At 49.4% G+C, this 17,802-nt stretch overlaps 1 protein-coding gene across 3 annotated transcripts in view; it reads left to right on the top strand.

Moving 5' to 3' along the window:
- The window catches only part of AUTS2 (activator of transcription and developmental regulator AUTS2), a 1,119,238-nt gene that overhangs the window by 1,019,906 nt on the left and 81,530 nt on the right, over positions 1-17,802 (top strand). For all 3 annotated transcript variants that reach the window (XM_030300780.1, XM_030300781.1, XM_030300779.1), the window contains exon 6: positions 12,814-12,865. In XM_030300780.1, coding sequence (XP_030156640.1) covers positions 12,814-12,865 — 52 coding nt within the window. The remainder of the gene's footprint in view (positions 1-12,813; positions 12,866-17,802) is intronic.

Below are 17,802 nucleotides of genomic sequence, written 5' to 3'. Positions count from 1 at the left end.
GACTGCAAATGTAACACCTCAAAACACAATTATTTGCTCAGAGTTCTGTAGGACTGTACAGAAACCATTGCTCTCGGGTCCACAGGGTTTCAACTAAGGCAGGCTCAACAGGGCCAGGGGAGCCAAAGCCAAGATGTTTAGTCGCGTGGCCGCCATGTCGTTCCTGGCTGGGGGCTGGGAACCCAACCAGGTCTTTGGTCCTGATGCCAGAATTCTCTGTGTGGGTCGGCTTGGGCTTCCTCACAACATGGCGCCCAGATTCCAAGAAGAAAGAAGCAGAAAGTTGCCAGGCCTTTTTAACGCCTAAGCCCCTAAGTCCCACAGCATCGCTCCCTCCACATTTTTCTGGTCAAGAGAGTTGCAGGCCCAGCCCAGATTCCAGAATAGAAGACACAGGCTCTACCTGCTCGTGGGAGGTTAGCATGCACGCACAGAAGTATTAGAGGCCATATTTAGAGTGTGGCTACCCCAGTGGTTGGTAGTTTAATTCATAGTCAGTTTTCAAGAGAATTGACACGTGTTCTATTGTTAGCATTATGACAGCCGGTCAGGGGGTGGGGGGGGGGGCGGGTTCTATAGTCTGTGAAACCCTAAGCTGGTGGCAGTGTGTGGAAAGGACTATACAGTTTATTTTTGAGATAATGTCTCCATTCTTTTATTTTACATGTTTAGTTGGCAAAGATGGGGTCATCCATTCTTAACTCATTGACTTAACCACTCTTCATGGACCATCTACCACAGAGAAGGCATTCTATGGGGAATAGTGATGGGGGAGAGGGGCGTGGGGGGGGTGTTAGAGCACAGTCCTGGCCCTTAAGGCATTGAATCTTGGCCCTCCAAAGCAGCATCTTGAGACCACTAAGGAAATTTAACCCCCTAAAGGATGACAGTGTCCAGAGGTGGGCCAAGAAGCAGGTAATACATGTCAGACATCGTCTTGAATGTATTTCCCTAAGGAACCCTTCAAGACAACCTATAGTTTGGAGCAGAAGAAATTGCTGATTCAGTTAATTTGCAGCAAAGCTCTGTAATTGGAGATCATACAGGACCGGAGAGGAATTAACAGGTCTTGGTAGGCGTGCAGGCTGGCCCTCACCCCTAAGTAACCTCAGTGTATGATCATAGCAGCTGGCATTCATATAGCCCTTGACCATTTCCAAAGTATGTTCATGTGATTCGTAAAGGCACAGAGACAGAGCCTATTGTACTGGCCATGTTAGACTTTTCCACTCCATACTGACAGCCTGCAAGGCCCAGGGAGAACAGCTAAGATTGGAGTAAGGGCAAAAAATCAGAAACAGTCGTCAACAGGAATGCTTTCAGGAAAGCTAAACCAAGGGAATTCTTTGATATTCTAGCTGCCCACATAGTACCCCAGCAACTGTATGAGTCACCAAAACAGAAGAAGCAAATGTTGCATTCTTGCTCAACAGGAATTTCTGCAAATAAATATTTGGACCATCAGGATACTACAAAATGAAGCTAAGAGGGTAGCACAGAAGCTTTGTTAGGTCCGTGTGTGTTAGTAGACGGGGGGAATAGAATTTCCAGGACCCTCGAGATTATTGATACTTTGAGGTAACATTTTTCCAGGGAGAAAGGGCAAACCCCTTGGGAAAAGGCTGTAGGGAAAGAAAGGCTAACGTGCGTTGCAGTTGGCCACCATTTCTCACGTTACTTTTGCAGATGACCTTCGTCTAGGGTGTCCGTCACCTTTCAAACGACGAAACGTCTGAAGGTCAACTACTCACCTGTCCTGCTTCTGTTCGCACAGCTTCAGCAGCTTGTACCACGACCCTTCGGATCTGGGAACCGTTCTAGACTGTAGGTGTCAGAGTTTAGTTTGACTTAGATCTAGAACTGGCATATTCTAGATCGCCACAGGCATCGAGAGTATGTGCAGTTCCAGGTTCGGCCAACGGAATGGGGAACGGAGACTCCCCCTGTCACGCGGATGGCCGAACATGGTGTAGTGAGGAAGGCACACTACACTTGATATGCTTGTTAGAACTGCAACTCCATATTGGGTCAGGTCTTTAGACCCCAGATTGCAAACACCCACCAGTATGTAATGCTGTGATGGGGGGGGGGGGGGGGAGTGGCCAAGCACAGGTGAGGGCCAGGAGGGCATGGCCTCATGTTCTTCACTTCATGCACTTGAGCAAAACATGAGATGCCCCTGGGCGACAGGAGCAGAGACTGCACATATTTTTTTTATTTTTCACCGCCTTTCTCTGTGGGATTGTCAGATTCTGAATATTAATATTTTAATGTAGATTTGGTGGGTAAGTAAGAGATAGTTTATGGTTTTCATACTTCTCCCCCCTTCTGTAGTTTATAGTACACTGTGAAGTTTGAAAGTAAAATTCTTTTTCTTGACGTCTACACTTGGAAAATATTTATTCCCCCCTGCGTCTCAATAGTATGCATCATAAACTAACCCAGTTCGGTTTATTTACTTCCCTCTTGTTGTAGCCCTATGATCAATTGTAGCAACACAGGCATATAATGGTAGAGGCTTTTGCTTTACGACAGTATGAGCATGAGATATTGTAGCCTCCTTTCGGAGTGATAAGTAATGAACCTTCCATTTTAAAATCACCTATTCGGAAGGGGTGGGTGGCACAGAGCCAGAGGGGTTTGGGGCCATCCGAGGTTGACTAGCCACTCATCACTAGGGGAGGCGATCGTGATCTACAGTTTAAAATGGGCGTCGTGGTGGCTTCGTCGGTTAAGGGTCTGACTTCGGCTCAGGTCATGATCTCGCGGTTCGTGAGTTCGAGCCCCGCGTCGGGCTCCGGGCTGACGGCTCGGAGCCCGGAGCCTGCTTCAGATTCTGTGTCTCCCCCTCTCTCTGCCCCTCCCCTGCTCAAGCTCTGTCTCTCTCTCTCTCTGTCAAAAATAAATATTTAAAATAAATAAATTCACCTGCCATGGGTAAGGAGCAGCAGGCCCCGCAGGGAGACCTCTGCCCTGAGTCTCCCTCCACTTTATCAGGTACCCCAGTGCTTGTCAGGCACCTTACGAGCAGCCTGGGAAAGCCTCGGCCATGCATTCATTCTCTCACCAGGCAGCTGTTGAGGGCGGCCTCCCAGTACTACGCGGGGTACCGGCCGGGTAAACAAATTCCAAAATGTGAATTATACCGCAGGAAACCAGGTTGGTTCAGAAAGAAGGCATATGACAGGGAATAGACTAGCATTATATCCTCACAAATAGACAGTAAAGTGCTGGGCACTCCAGGCTCACGACTGTTTCTTATGCCATTCCTGTGCTCTGGCGGGAATACAGATGTGCAAGACATAGTTATCGAATGGTTGAATCTAAAATCACATTGAGGTGGGCGCCTGGGTGGCTCAGTCAGTTAAGCACCCGACTTCAGCTCAGGTCATGATCTCAGGGTCCGTGAGTTCGAGTCCCCTATCAGGCTCTGTGCTGACAGCTTGGAGCCTGGAGCCTGCTTCAGATTCTGTCTCCCTCTCTGCCCCTCCCTGGCTCTCTCTCTCTCCCCCCCCCCCCAAATAAATAAACATTAAAAAAAAATTTCTAATCACATTGAGGTGGTGAGTATCCCACACAGAGAAGAGGAACAAAAAATTCAAAACACACCTCTGCACCAGTAAGAAACCATTCCCATAGTCACAGATAAAACTGTAGGCCTGTTTGAGTCAGAAATTACAATTCAGCACGTCAAAATGGCATAATTGGGATGAATGCTATTTTACGTTTGAAGAAGTTGAAGCTCTCCCTATTAGGAGGTTGATTACATCTTGCAGCCTGGTGAACTCTTCACAGCATTTTGCTTGACTCGAGATTGGATTTTATCATCTATCAAGAAGATCCCACCAGCCTTATTATGTATGTGACCCAAGCTACCCAGTCTCCAGGTTCTGACCCCATCGGAAAGGGTCGGGGCACCCAGGGTAGTGCCTGTGTGCAGGTGAGGTTCCCCCATGCAGGTGGGGCAGATCATAGCCACCACCTTCTGGATTGGTGTTTTTGATGTTCAAGTGGTTGTTTTCCTCATCAGTACGGTGGTTCGTATCGAAAGAATCCAGGAGAAGGCGTGGCCAGTGGAATGAACATCGCAGCCATACTAGAATGCGCTTTGGTTTTGTCGGCCTTCACAGTGATCGAAAAAGAGTGTCACCTTCAATCGTAATAGCCAACACCTACAGCCCACTTACCAAGTGCCAGGTGGCGTTACTGGCAGCGACTGCAGAGGTGCGGGTACTGTTGGCCGCTCATCTTACACACGAGGAAACACGGAGGCACGAAGAGTGAAGAGATTTTTCCCAAGGTGTCCTGGCTCAGAAGTGATAGGGTGGTGATGTCAGTCAGATGCTGGCTCTTGCCCACTCCCTAAAGAATGAACAGAAACTTGTGTTTCCAAAGCTTGAAGGGCTTTAGAATTTGAAGAAATCTAGCTCCTAGAGACACTGAAATAACCCAGGTGGGGTGACCTTTCCCCAGGCCAGTTGGAGACAGAACGCCTGGGTTATCGCTCGACTTCAGTGGCCTTCTTATACCACATCATTTGAAGTATAGAAACCCAAGGGGTGCCCGACTGGCTCTGTCAGTAGAGCCTGCGACTCTTGATCTCGAGGTCATGAGTTTGAGACCCACATTGGGTGTACTTTTAAAAAAAGTTTTTTAAAAAAAAATAACAAAAGGGGCGCCTGGATGTCAAAGTGCGTTGAGCGTTCCACTCTTGGTCTCGGCTCTGATCATAATCTCACAGTTCATGAGTTCAAGCCCCACATCGGGCTCCGCACTGACCATGCCGAGCCTGCTTGGGATTCCCTCTCTCTCTCTCTGTCTCTCTCTCTCTTAAAAAAAAAAAAAATTAAAAAAAAAGAACTTTAAAAATAAAACATAAAATATAAAGGCTTCCTCTTTCCTTGAACTCCACCCACCGAGTCACCCACCCCATGTTCTGTCAGGGAGTGCCTGAAGTTCATTATCTTTAGGAGCGAGAACACCATACAATTGAGAAGCCTTTTCTATATAAGATGCTCCACAGAAGGCCAGAATTTGTAAGAAATAATTTACCAAAAAAGGTTTAATCTCAGCCTGGTAACTTGTGTTACAAATTGAATCAAAGCACATTTTAGGCTTCAGAACTTAGCCATTTTACATTGATGTAGAAGAAGCACCATTAGTTTTCAAATCTTGTTTATCTCTAGATGTATTTTGAGATTGAAAGATGATTCCATATTTTAATTTAGCTTGGGCTTGTGTGTGTGTGTGTGTGTGTGTGTGTGTGTGTGCGTGTGTGTGTGTGTGTTTTAAGTTTTAGCTGGTAAATCATAAATTTGGCCAAGGTCTTTGCTCATATATTAAAATCTGGTTTGGGTTCTGAAATAATTGATCTACACTGGAAAGACTATTGAGTCCATATTCTTGCTACCTGCTTTTTATTAGGGAACCCACTTTGTAAGATTTGCCCTCCTTAGATCTGGTTCAGAGGCTGAAGGCCTAAGAAGCCATGAGTGGTTAGTATGTTAAAACTTTTGAATGTAACAGAAACAGTGGCTGCCAGCCTTTGACTTTGTAATCGTCAGGTGAAAATTACAATAAAGGGAAACTAAGTTTCTCAAGGGAAAACAACCACAATGAATCTTGATTCTTGAAAGTCACGTCTCTGACCAGGATCCAGTCACCTGGGGTGATTATCCATCATTCTTTCCCTCCTCTCTCCCTTCCTTTCCTTTCCTTTCCTTTCCTTTCCTTTCCTTTCCTTTCCTTTCCTTTCCTTTCCTTTCCTTTCCTTTCCTTTCCTTTCCCTTTTTTCTTTCTTCATACTTCTGATGCTTCTATACCTCTTCCTTTCCAATTTTGACACTGATTCCCTCCCTTTCAGAAAGGAGGGGGAACAAAACCTGTAAACGAATCACGACGAACTCATTCAAGTGTCTGGGGGGAGTTGGAGGAAGGGAGCCCACCAAGTGGTGGTGGTGGGCCTCACAGGGCAAAAGCCACACAGGCTGGCACAGGGGACCGAATAGGGACACAGAGCGCAGAGGCCAGTTCTGTGGGTCCTCCAGAAGCTTGGCTGCTGGTGTTTCCACATTCCTCCTGGTTACAGATCATCAAAATATGGGGACAGATGCAGATTATCCCAGGCTGCTCTGAGATCTAGTCCCTGATAATCAGAGATGACAATCTAATGCAAGGCCTGGTAAAGTGTCAGGAATGCTGTCTGATGAAAGCAGTGCAGAGGGCTAAGTGGTTGTTTTCGTTGGTCAGCTAAGTTCCCTGTGCTTTCCTGCATCTCAGTTTACCCTGTGGGGGACTTGGCAGGAGCTCTGGCAATTTCTTCCCTGTAATATTGATTTTATTAGAGCAACAAGACAAGAAAACCATCCCGTTCTGATTGTTCCAAAAGAAACAACATTTTAATGTCTTTTCTTGAAAATTTAATGTTTGCCTTTGAGCTATCTCTCGTACTGCAGAGACAGCTTCAGAATGAAGGCCCCTAGCCTGAGGGCCTCAGCTGGGTTTTGTGACATCTTATAAGCAATTGGAAAATCCAACTGCCAACTTCTGCTTTCTGCGAGGCACCTTTCCTTCTGACTGCTTTGGGGGTAGAGGTGGAGAAAATGGCTATGACCTATCTTTAAAAAAAAAAAAGTCTTTAGAAATACCACATAGTGCTGCCAGTTTTCGGGAAGGTGGTGAGGCTAGAGAGAAAAGAGACCCTCTTATTTCCAAAAGTCCTCATATGTGAAAGTTAAAGGGGAAAAAAATTACGCCATACAGCGAGCACCCCCCCATTTTACCCTTGAGAGGTTTTTCAGGAGTGCCGTGAAATCCAACAGTGATGGATGTTGAACTTCAAAGAGGTGAGGAAGGGACATTATTGCTTTAAGCCAGTCTCCGTGGCATTTGTATGTGATATACGTCTCTCCCAAGCCCTGTTCCCTCCTCTCTTCTCTGCTGCAATCCAGGTAACAGTGGCACCAGCAGGGACATAGTACCTGTCAGTGGCCGTCACTCTCCCAAGGGAGCGTGATCTACCCTGGAACCCTCCCAGGGACAATCTCCACCTCGCTTGCCGCTTTCTCCCGCTTGTGCTGGGAAAGTCACAGCAACTTTTCCTGGGCACTAAGGAGGGACTTTGTCATGCTGCAGGTGTGGAATTAAAGCTCCAGGTCTTTGCGGAGGGTCTCCTGCCCCCGTGTAGGGCCCAGTACCTTTTCAGGGTCTCTGGGGGTGAAATCATGAGTAAGGAAGCCAGAATTCTGCAGAGGGGCCACCAGGGACAGAAGGGAGCTGGGTAGGCTTTGGCAGGAGTGGATTGTACAGGGGAACCCGCCAAACACCAAGTTTGTGGTCAGTGAGCCCCCACACCCTCCTTCTCAGACCCTACACTGAGCACTAGAGAACACAAGGATGACAAATGATACGGTGATAGTAATTGCCCTCCATTTAGTGAGGCTGTGCGTTGCTTTCGTCCTTTTCCTACATCTGGTAGACGCCTGGGGAACCAACCCGCTCCCCTTTTGTGCGTGTGAGGTGTGCAAATATAAGTGGATTTGAAGCGTAAGGGGCGGGGGGTGTTTGTAAATGGCCAGTTCATCCCTAGGACTTGACAAACTGCATTGAGTCTCTGATCGTGGTGGGAATGAGGCGAGATGAAGACCTTTTTGTTCTAATACTGGACTCTGACCACCACCCCCCCCCCCCCCCCGCCGCTTCATTTTCAACAGTGGGCATATTATTTTGTTTTGAGCACCTACTGTGTGCCGGGCGCTCGACCTACATCACTTTCTCAGCAGGCCCTCACAACCGCCCAGAGAGCCCTCTCTTTGCAGACGAGACTGGCCTGGTCTCAGTTCCACCCCAGGCTGCGGGCCTAGTGGCCTTTCCCTGCCGCGGCGCGATATTGGAAGCGGCAACTGTGGGGAGGGCGAGGAGCGTTGCAGTTCCCGCCGCGCCCGCCCGCGGGGAAGGCAGCCGTGGGGACCCAGGGCCCGAGGCGCGGGGGGGAGCGACAGCTGTCGATGTCGCACCCGGGGACTGCGCCCCCGCGGGGCCGACCCGGCGCCGGGGCCGAGAGGAGGGGCGGCGAGGGGCGGGGCGCGCGGGGCGGGACGGAGGAGGGGCGGCGGCACCGGCGGCTCGGGCTCGGCGCGCCGAGGAAGTCCCGCTCCGAGAGCTGCGAGCGTCTGGAGGAGGCGCGCTCGGCGCAGTCGGGGAGCGAAGTCCGGAGCGAGGGGCCCCCGTGCCGCCGCCGCCCCCTCCTGCCGCCCGTCCAGCCTGGGAGTCCGCGGCGCCGGCGGCGGCCGCCGATGGAGTTCACTTGAGCGGGGAGCCGGCGGGAGAGGCAGGCGCCCGCGAGCGGAGCGCGGGCCGGAGCCCAGCCAGCCCCGGGCGCTCCCCGCCGCCCGCCCGCCGCCCGCGAGCTCCGGCCAGGAGGCGCCGTCGGCCCCGCGCAGCCTTCGCGGCGCCCCGGCCGCTGCAGCGTTCCCGCGCCGCGCCCGGCGAGATCGGCCCCGAATAAAGACTCCCGGAGCGTCTCCCTCCAGCGCCTCGGCGGCGGCGGCGGGACCGGGACCACTCGGGCCGCGGCGCTGCTGGAGAGGCGGGACCGACAGTCGGGGAGCCCGAGGCGGCCGCCGGGGAGAAGCCGCCGCCGCCGCCGCCGCCGCGCGCCCTCCTCCTCCTCCTCCCTCTCCCTCCTCCCTCCCTCCGCACATGGTCTCCTTTGTCCTGTCGCCGCCGCCGCCGCCTCGCTCTTAGCTCCGCGCGCCGCGGCCGCGGCTCGGGCCGCTCCTCTCCGCCTCGCCCGCCCGCCGGCCCGCCCGGGACGCTGCTCGGGTCCCCGCCGTGCCCGGCCCGACCCGTGCGCCGCAGGAGCGGCCCGGAGGCAGCGGGCGGGCGCGGATCGGGCGCTCCCCCCGCCGCCCGCCGCCCGGCCTCGGCCGCGCTGGATGTGTGCGCGGCGCTGGCGCTCGGCCGCCGCCAGCTGCTGCTCTCGTACGGATTTGGGTCCCGTGCATCCGCTTTCAGACTTTCGCGAGGAACCGAGGACAGACTTGCGGACGCAGCCCGGTCGGAGTTGGGCGTTTTCTCTTCGTGTGTTTGGCCGCTTTTTTCCCCCTGGTCTCTGCCGATCCCCCATCGTGAGCCCTGCTAAGGAACCAAACCATGAACTTGGGGCTGACAGGACCGCTTAACCCTTTGCGACCAGGTAATGCAGCCCCGGGGGCGCGGCTCCCTCGCTCGCCGCCCGCGCTCGGAAGGGAGGCGGCTGGGTCGGGGGTCTTTGTTGCGGCGGCCGGGCCCGCGGGCAGAGGTGGCAGGGGCGGGCGCCTCGCGTCTGGCGCGCCCGGGCCCCCCTTCGCCACCCCTCCTCCCTCTGCCCTCCCTCCCACCCTCCCTCCGCGGCCTGGCCGCCCGCCTTTGTACTTTCCTCCGTGGGCCGGCCGAGCTCGGCCGGGGAGCGGCGGCGCGGACGTGCCCGGCAGGGCCGGGGGGCCGCAGCCGGCCCGGCGCCTCCGGTCCCGAGGGGCTCCAGCCGACCCGGGGCCGGGGCCCGGGCCGGGGCCTGCGCCCAGTCGGGCTGGAGACCGAGGCGCGGCGTGGCGCTGCCGCTCCGAGGTCGGGATCCCGGCCCGCACGCGGTGCCAAGGGAAGGCAGAGGAGGTCTGGGCTCGCGATCGGCGGCAGTCGCTGAAAGAACTCGCGCTTAAGTTTCGAGGAGGCTTCTCTTCCCTTGTTGGGAAGTCCCTCTTCCTGCGGGCGCGGGTGCGGAGGGCGCCCCGGGGTCTGCGGCCGGAGAGAACGGAGGTGGCCCTCGAACCCGAGCGGCCGCATCCCACCCCCGTCTGCACGGAAGGCTCGCATTCGTTTTCCCATTCTCGGCGCTCTTTCCTCCAATCTGTTTGACTTATTAACTTTTCCCTAAACACCAACTACGGCCTCCAGTAATTTTTTTAGTATCAAAAAAAAAATCTCTCCCTCCCCCCCCTCCCCCTATTAAAAAGCAGCCAAAAGAGAGCTTTGTTTTTCTGTCCTTTTTAGATGCAGCCACTTTACGCCCTCACCCTCCCAAACCGAGCGAGGGGCGTGAAGCGAAATGAGGGCAAAATGTAGGAGTCCTTAGCGTGTAAGGGTGCCCCTGTGTTAAAAAAAAGGAGAGAAGGGAAACCTCGACTCGCCTCTCGCTCACCATGTTTCCATTCGACGTTCGTGATGGAAAAATAAAAGTAAAAAACCGGCCAGGAAAATGGCCCAGGTAGTACAAGGAATTGCAGACTTTTTCTTTTTTTCTTCTAAAAATCATGAAAAAGAAAACGTCCCCAAGATAAAGGGCCAAATAATTTACACAGATGCTTTAAAGGCAGAAGTCGAATTTGGAAAGTTGGTGGAGGAAATGTAAAGGATTTTCTTGTAGTTTCCACTTCAGACTTTGGCCAAGAAGCTCCTTTCTGACTTCTCAGGACGGTGGGCCGCCATAGTTTCAACCACCTGGGTGGGAGAAGGAAGGGATCCAGAATCATTTCATGATGAGCCAGTGTCCCATTGCAGTGTTTTTCTTTGGGGTGTTTTCCTCCGGAGGCTTTTTTTGAGGCGGCCCCTTCCCCAATCAGAAGAGGCATCGTTTCAGGCTTTGTGACATGCATCAGAAAATTAAAGGGCTCAGCTTTTATTAGCAGGCACACTCCTAATCTTCTCTGAATATCCTGTCAGACTTATTTCTTTAATAACTTACTGGTTGGCATCATAATCACTTTTTTAAGTTCGCTTCAGGTATAAGGAACACTTAACCGCCTCCTTGAGAATAGCGTGTGTTGTGTAGACCAGGGGAGCCGACAAAAGGCCACAGCCCCAAGGAGGTGTTTCAGACAACCGGAGGGCCTGTTAACCTGCAGCTTCTGTCCTATTTGCTCTCTCTCATACACCCACACAAATAAAAACTCAATCGGGAACCATTTCCTTTCCTCACCCACGTTCTCTGCATTTGGGGTGCATTTGCATTTATTGTCCTATTTCTTTGGGCCAATTAGACAGATTTTAATAGGTAATCCCTGTATCCGCAAAGGTGATTTCCGTTTTAAGATGATTTCATTAATGGACTGTTTTTCTTTCTTTTAAACATATCAGCCGGAGTTTGTTTTTAAAAGCCATGAATTTAACATAGCCCGTCCAGTTTAAACTAGGAGATGCTTTTTCATTCAAGAATGGTGACATAGGCTTATCTCTGAGTTTTTAGCAGGGAAAACTCACATTCCTAGACATCTCACTACAGATAGCAATATCACAGCACTATTACTGTAATTTTTGCCTTTATTAACAATCTTTCTGACTTGTTTAAGGCATATTTTGTTTCTTTCTCCATGCCACACTTTTTTGGCAGCTTATTTTTCCGAAAAGCTATTGTATAGTTTTATTTAATTACCTCTAAGGTGTCAGGAAGGCCTTTGGCATATTTTTTATTCATACAAAAAAAAATTTTAAAGCTATCTAGGGTTTATTTTAAACTGTATATACATGTGTGTGCAGGCCAATCCCTGTTTTACACATACATTCATTTTTTTCCCCTTGATCTATTAATTTTCTGAACCACCTCTACAGTAGGGAGGTTAGGAGGAAAATAAAGGGGGAAATACTCATAATAAAAATACTTTTTGTCTTTCTGTATCCCTTGCATTGAAAACCAGAATATGTTCCCCAGATATACATAAGAATATCTCTTTTTCATCAACATAACACAGAAAGGCTAAATTGAGTACCTTCTTTGTCCCCAAAGTCAGCCCCCCAGCCCCAGAGTCACAGAATATGCTGTGCTTGGGATATACCCTCCCCCCAATTCTTATAGTTCCTTCTATATTTGTTCAACATGCTATGCTTTGCTTTGTCAAAATATGCATCTCTATGTATAAAGTGTGAAAGACAAATGATTTACAAGGGTTGCATGGCAAGGGTTACAGCATAGCCATTGTAACTTTAAATGCAGGTCCATTTTCAGATTATCTTAGTGGGGATGCTCATGTTTACTTCAATTGTTTAATTTTTTCTAGAAGTTCTACAAATATTCCGTGCCTCTACAGCATTATGGCATTTTCCTCCAAATCAACTGTGTGTTTATTTTCCAGAACATTAGTGTATAATTTACCCTGGCTTTACTCTTGCTGTTGAAACAGGTTTATCTCACTTTCCTCAAGCCACTGTAGTAATTAGCAGATACGATTCTAGAAAATGGGAAGGATGTAACGCTTATGGCATGCGTCGTGTCAGGTTTGGGGGCAGGTCAGCTTGCTTCTGTTTCAACACCAAGGTCGTCCTGGTTTGCTAGGAAGAACAAGCATCTCGAGGTCATCAGCTGAACCTTTAAATTAATTTCCGGAAGTGCTAGCCATTACTTTTTAGTGAGGAAAAGCATAGCGTTAAATAATAGGCATTTCTGGGTTGTGAAAGAAAATTGAAAAATAGGCATGTCTGTACATCTCAGAGAAAAAAAAGCACCATTTCCAAAATAATGATCTGTCAACGAAATTGCAAAATCATTATGTGAATGAGCTGAATTGCTTTGTGTATCATCTCATAGAAATATGTTTTGCACAGATAATATGTCTAATAAGGACACGTTTTTAAAATCAGATTTTTTTCCCCCAGCAAAGAGCTGCACTGCAGGTCTGTCTCGTGCAGTCAAATAGCGCCACCTTATGGACGATTGGGGGAAATTGCTGCTTTCCCTGTCAGGTTTTGCTAAAAATGTAGTGAACTGGTTGAAAATCAGTGATGATGGTGATGACGATATTAACGACCATAATCACATTTTTTTCTCCCTTTCTTGTTTTTCAGGCATCAGATGCCAGCTCTGAAAAGCTCTTCAATACTGTTATTGTAAACAAAGGTAAGACACCTTCGTTCTGAGCAATGGCTGATTTTTGTATTTGTTTCATTGTCATTGCCTAGAAAATCAGAATAAAAAACAAACGGTCTTTCATTTTTCACTCTGGAGCCACGATTCACCCTGTGTGTTTTTTGCCTGAGACAGATTCTGTATGCTTTGGTGTTGTATTCCAGAATGGTTTCTTTTTGAAGAATACGCTGAATCCTTATTTAAATTGCTTTGACTAAGAAATCACTGCTATCTATGTGAGTTTAATTTAATGCAGGAAGCGGTAATGGAGAATAATAGTTCTCAAAATGCCTTCACTTTATTGTTACTTATCAACTACCCCGCAGTCGGAGAACTATAAATAGAACTATAAATAGCTGATTCGTCCTGCAGACCCTGATAACCAGTGGATGTTTAGTATGCACTGGCTTATGGTCATAAACCAAGCCTCAGTCTGCTGTGGGCTTTCTGTGAAGTTCATAAACGAGCAAGAGGGCAAAATTTAAATATGTGCTGTCCCATTAATTTCTTCCAAACTGCAATATCAGACTAAGACAGGCTAATGATACAACAGTGCATTAAGGGAAAACTTGTCCTCGATCACTGCAGTTTTCATTTGTAGCAGTGTTGTTGGAAGTCACGAAATCGAAGGGAGTCTCCAATCACTGCCTTCGCAAAGGTGTATCATTGGAAAGGTATAAATTACATACACTGAGTGACTTTCTCCCCTTCGCTGTGGAACCTGATTTGGGTGCTTGCATGGTCGGTACTAAATACAGACGGGGTGCTGTCTGTGGTAGTCTCCTGCTGTTGTTACCTGGGACCAGTACTTGGTACAAGTTACAGAGTGGGGCCTCCCTGGAGTGGAGGAATTTGAGGCCACTTCCACATCTGCTTAGTTGCCTTGGCCAGCATTTTTGCAAGCTGGGTTCAGTAAGACACATTTCCAAGTGCCGGGTTTTTGGTTGTGTTTTTGTTTTTTGTTATTTGTTTTGTTTTTTTTTTTTTTTTTTGAGCTCCCAGATTATTTCAGAATTTGAACCCAACTGCCATTTTAAATAGTACATTATGTTTAGAGTTCCCTTGAGGTGTTGATGCTAGTGTGATGGCTGCTACTCCCAGAATTATTGTCACATTGAGTTTTTATCTTTTTTATGGCATGATGGAGTATTCCGGTTTTATATGTCATCATATTTTTTGATGGACTGGAAGTTTGTATAAATTTGTTATCCATAAGGCTAAAAGCCCAATAAAAGAAGATGCTTGTGGTTCATAGCATGCAGTGCTCATATGTACAAATGCCTAATTGTTTATTGCTCGTTTTGATGAGGGAAGGGGATGGGTAGACACGGGTGGATCCAAATCTGGGTGAGAGAAGGGGGTGGAGGAGGAGATAAAAGTTAGGACAGGGCCTGGAAAGGAGGTCTCAGGTGCCCCCCGCCCCCCCCCCCCCCCAACAGGACCTCCAGCCCCAAGCTTCCCTTCTGCTTCTGCTCATTGGCTCCAAAAAGCTTTGGAATGTGTGTCCCCTCCCTGGGATCAGCCCTAGAGTGGGAGCTGGCTCCGTTCCGGGACCTGCGTTGAGGCCCTTGCTGCCCTCACCGAGCTGAAAGGCTCTCTTCAGGGAAGTTGAAGAGTGATTGATGAGAATGGCTCCCCGCAGCCCCGACTCCCCCACCCCTGCCCCCCTTCCCTTTTCCAATCAAACGTTTCCCACATTCTTATTTTTGTTTACTTACAGAGTGTGATTTGTGGCATCTATTTGGTTGTGAATAGTCATCCCCCTGACAGGGTGCCTTTCTTCTGAGCTGCTTTTCTGGGGGTGATTTAGTTGCCTTGAAAGGATTAAGGTTTCTTTGTGTGCACTAAAATCAACATAGGCTTTTTCTAAGCTTTGCTTGGGAAACCATACACAAATAAGCATTTTAGTTGATGGCAGATTATTCCTTTGCCCCTTATTTCCATCAAAATGGCCTTTCTCTTCTCCTCCAGAGTTTCCCTTAATGCCTTATGCTAATTCCTGTTGGTAACATGAATGACAAGAGAGGAATCAATGCAAATCCAGGTGCGGCAAAGTCGACTGACTGGTACCCAGCACCCGCCCTCCCCCTGGAGAGAAGGAGATTAGGGGGGCGGGGGAGGGGGGGAACGCTTGGGGACAGTTTTGTTAAGGGGATTAGTATTCAAACTGCTAAATATCAGGAAAACAACTTCAAAAAGAGATTCATTGTAGAGTGATAACGTCAATAATTGCTTCGAGACAGGTGCGCGGAGTCTCGATATGTGCTTGTGGTTTTTGCTCTGTTTTTACTCGGGGTAGTGGCAGTGTTTACTGGACGGATGGTTGACAAGGCCTTCAAGGAACTGTCAGCTTCGTGCACGTCAAGTTCAAGTTCTCCTGCAAAGCGGCCTGCCTGCCCGTGCGTCAGGTCTCCCGTCTCTGTCCAGTATTCTTAGCCAAGAGCAATAAAAAGCACTGTAAGAAAGGGCACATTTACACCAGGTAACAAACACTGCTGGCAAAATCTTCAAGGCTTCAGCTTATCGAACAGTCTAACGAGAGTGCAGGGAATCTGACACGTGTGTGTCTCCGCCTCCAGATGTTTAAAGCTGCATATCACCTCCCCCTCCCGGGACTCCCACAGTGTTCTGGCCTTAGAGAAGCCTGGCTTTCAGCTGCTGGTGAGATTATGCTGCTGAGCCTGGTGGCGGGCAGATTTGGTCCATAAAATTTCACCGTGGGAGGGCAGTGCTAATCTCACAAGCTGATTGGGGCGGGGGGGGCGGGGCGCAGCTTTGATGTTGGGCTGAGCAGTCTGGGGACAGAGCTCCGGCTGAAGCTGCGGGGGCTGTGACCCGGGTCCTGTGGGTCTGTGAGCTTCAGTAAGCCATTTCGCCTCGTTAGGTGAGAATTTTCAACCACGGCAGAACCTCCTGGTCCTGCGCCAGCGTCTCTGGTGGGGAGCAAACAATTAGTTGGGACGGGAGGAGGGGCTGAAGCAGAGGAGGTACGCGTCACTTCTGCCTTTGGATTTCATTTTGACTTTTCTTGTATTGTACCGTCTGTCCAGTTTAGTAGAGAACTCGTAAGGCTCTTGTGTTTGGGGGATGTGAATCATCGCTTTCCTCCGATGCCTTTAATTTCCCGTTGTAAAACGAATCAATCAAACAGCGCATGCTTGCACGTACATGCAACACGCCCAGTGAGAGCTGACCATGTCAGAAGAGGTGGGGAGGTAAGCCTCCCAATTGCAGGGCTTAGGGTTGTAGACATTACAAAAAAAAAAAAAAAAAGTAAAAAACAACAAAAAAGAGTTGAACCTTAATCAAGGTCATGGTTGCCTTATTTAATCTTTATGTGTTTAAATGTTTACAGGATGTTCATGTGAATTTTATGAATCCTTCTGTCTTTGTGACTCAACCATCTGCCAAAGAAAAAATTAATTTTCCCAGGGAGACAGACACACACAGAGAGAGACCGACTAACTTCTTGTCTGTATTTAGTTGGTTGAACTGCTATAGGAGCGACAGGATTGGTCCCCCAAATTCTGGACTGTGTATCCTTAAAAGGAACTCCGCAGTCAATTCAGTGTCTCCAGCCAGTATTTATGACCCTTTCTTACCCACTCTGCGTCCTCCTCCTGGATGGTTTTGCCACTTTGCTATGTAGGCAGAAATGCAGATGAGAACTTTGCTGTCTGTGCATGACCATCTGGCTAAGAGAGTTAATCTCTGTCACACTCTGGAAGGGCCCCAGGGCAGAGCTACCTGAGGAGGAAAGAAGAAAAGCGAGGAAGCCCTGTCTGGGAGTTAGGGGTTCCCTGGAGCCCTCTGTTTACAGGACATCAGCCCTGGTGTGGGTCCCCGTTCTAGGTCAGGGGAAGAGAAAAGGCCTGTAATTGCTACCCCTTCTCGCCTCAGAGCCCCCTTTTCCAGGACCCAGCCTGCAACCAGGGCAGTTAGAGAAGACGAGAGGTGGCCAAGAGGGGCATTTCACCCCACGACTTTCTCACCCCTTCTCTTTAACTTCCCCCTTGTCTCACATTTTAGTGTCCGGCCCCCTCCGCCAGCTTTTCAGGAGCCGGGCCCGGCCTAATGGACATCTGGGAAGGGCTAGGCGAGAATGAGGCCCCCAGATTTGTGCTGTGAGCACCCAGGGTCTACTGAAATGTGAACTTCAAAGGAGCACCCGCCCGCCCCTCCGTGGGACCCCAGCCCTCCCCCCCACCCCACACCCCAGCAGGCCAGCCGTGGGGAATTCTGGGGGAACCCGCATCTACCCTGATGAGCACCAGATGGAACACTGAGGCCACCTGGAGCTCTCTCTGACTAGAGCAGTTTGTCCTTTTCCAGGCCCGACCAGACTAGGGGACATACAGCCTGTCCTTGGGGTCGATTTTGCACGGAGGGTTTCCGTGGGACACAGATGAGGTCGAAGCCTTCAAGGTAGTGGGGCCTTTGGGTATTTTTGACAGTGTGGTTTTATCAGCAGCATAGAAGGAAAAGCCGGCCAAAAAATTGGTGGAGATTTGAGAAGATGAGGTGAGAAAAAAGTTGCTAGACATAAGATACGCTAGTATCTATTTAACGGTGATGATCTCACCTCATTCATTATGTTTAGACATAAAAGGGGGATTCTTCGGTTTGATGACAAAATAAAAGTTATATTCCCACCGGGACCACCGTTGGCTTTTATGAAAAGCCCATCCCCTAAAACAATCCTGTGCTTTCTCTGTTAAGTGGAAACAGTGCAGTCGACCATGGGATAGCTTTCTTTAAAAAGAAAAACTTGATGTAGAGTTTGAAACCCACTTATAATGAACATATGGAGAGCATTTTACACTTCCTTGCAGTGTCTTGGGTCCCCTCCTAAGGAGAACAGGATGGAAAGGACATCCCCCATGTGCAGAAGAGCGAACTGAGCCAATTTCAGCGTCTGTGAATCAGTT

This window comes from Lynx canadensis, chromosome E3 (assembly GCF_007474595.2).
Source record: "Lynx canadensis isolate LIC74 chromosome E3, mLynCan4.pri.v2, whole genome shotgun sequence".
NCBI classification, from domain to species: domain Eukaryota; kingdom Metazoa; phylum Chordata; class Mammalia; order Carnivora; family Felidae; genus Lynx; species Lynx canadensis.
Note: the sequence above shows the minus strand (reverse complement) of the source record. Positions and strands in the feature narration are given on the sequence as shown.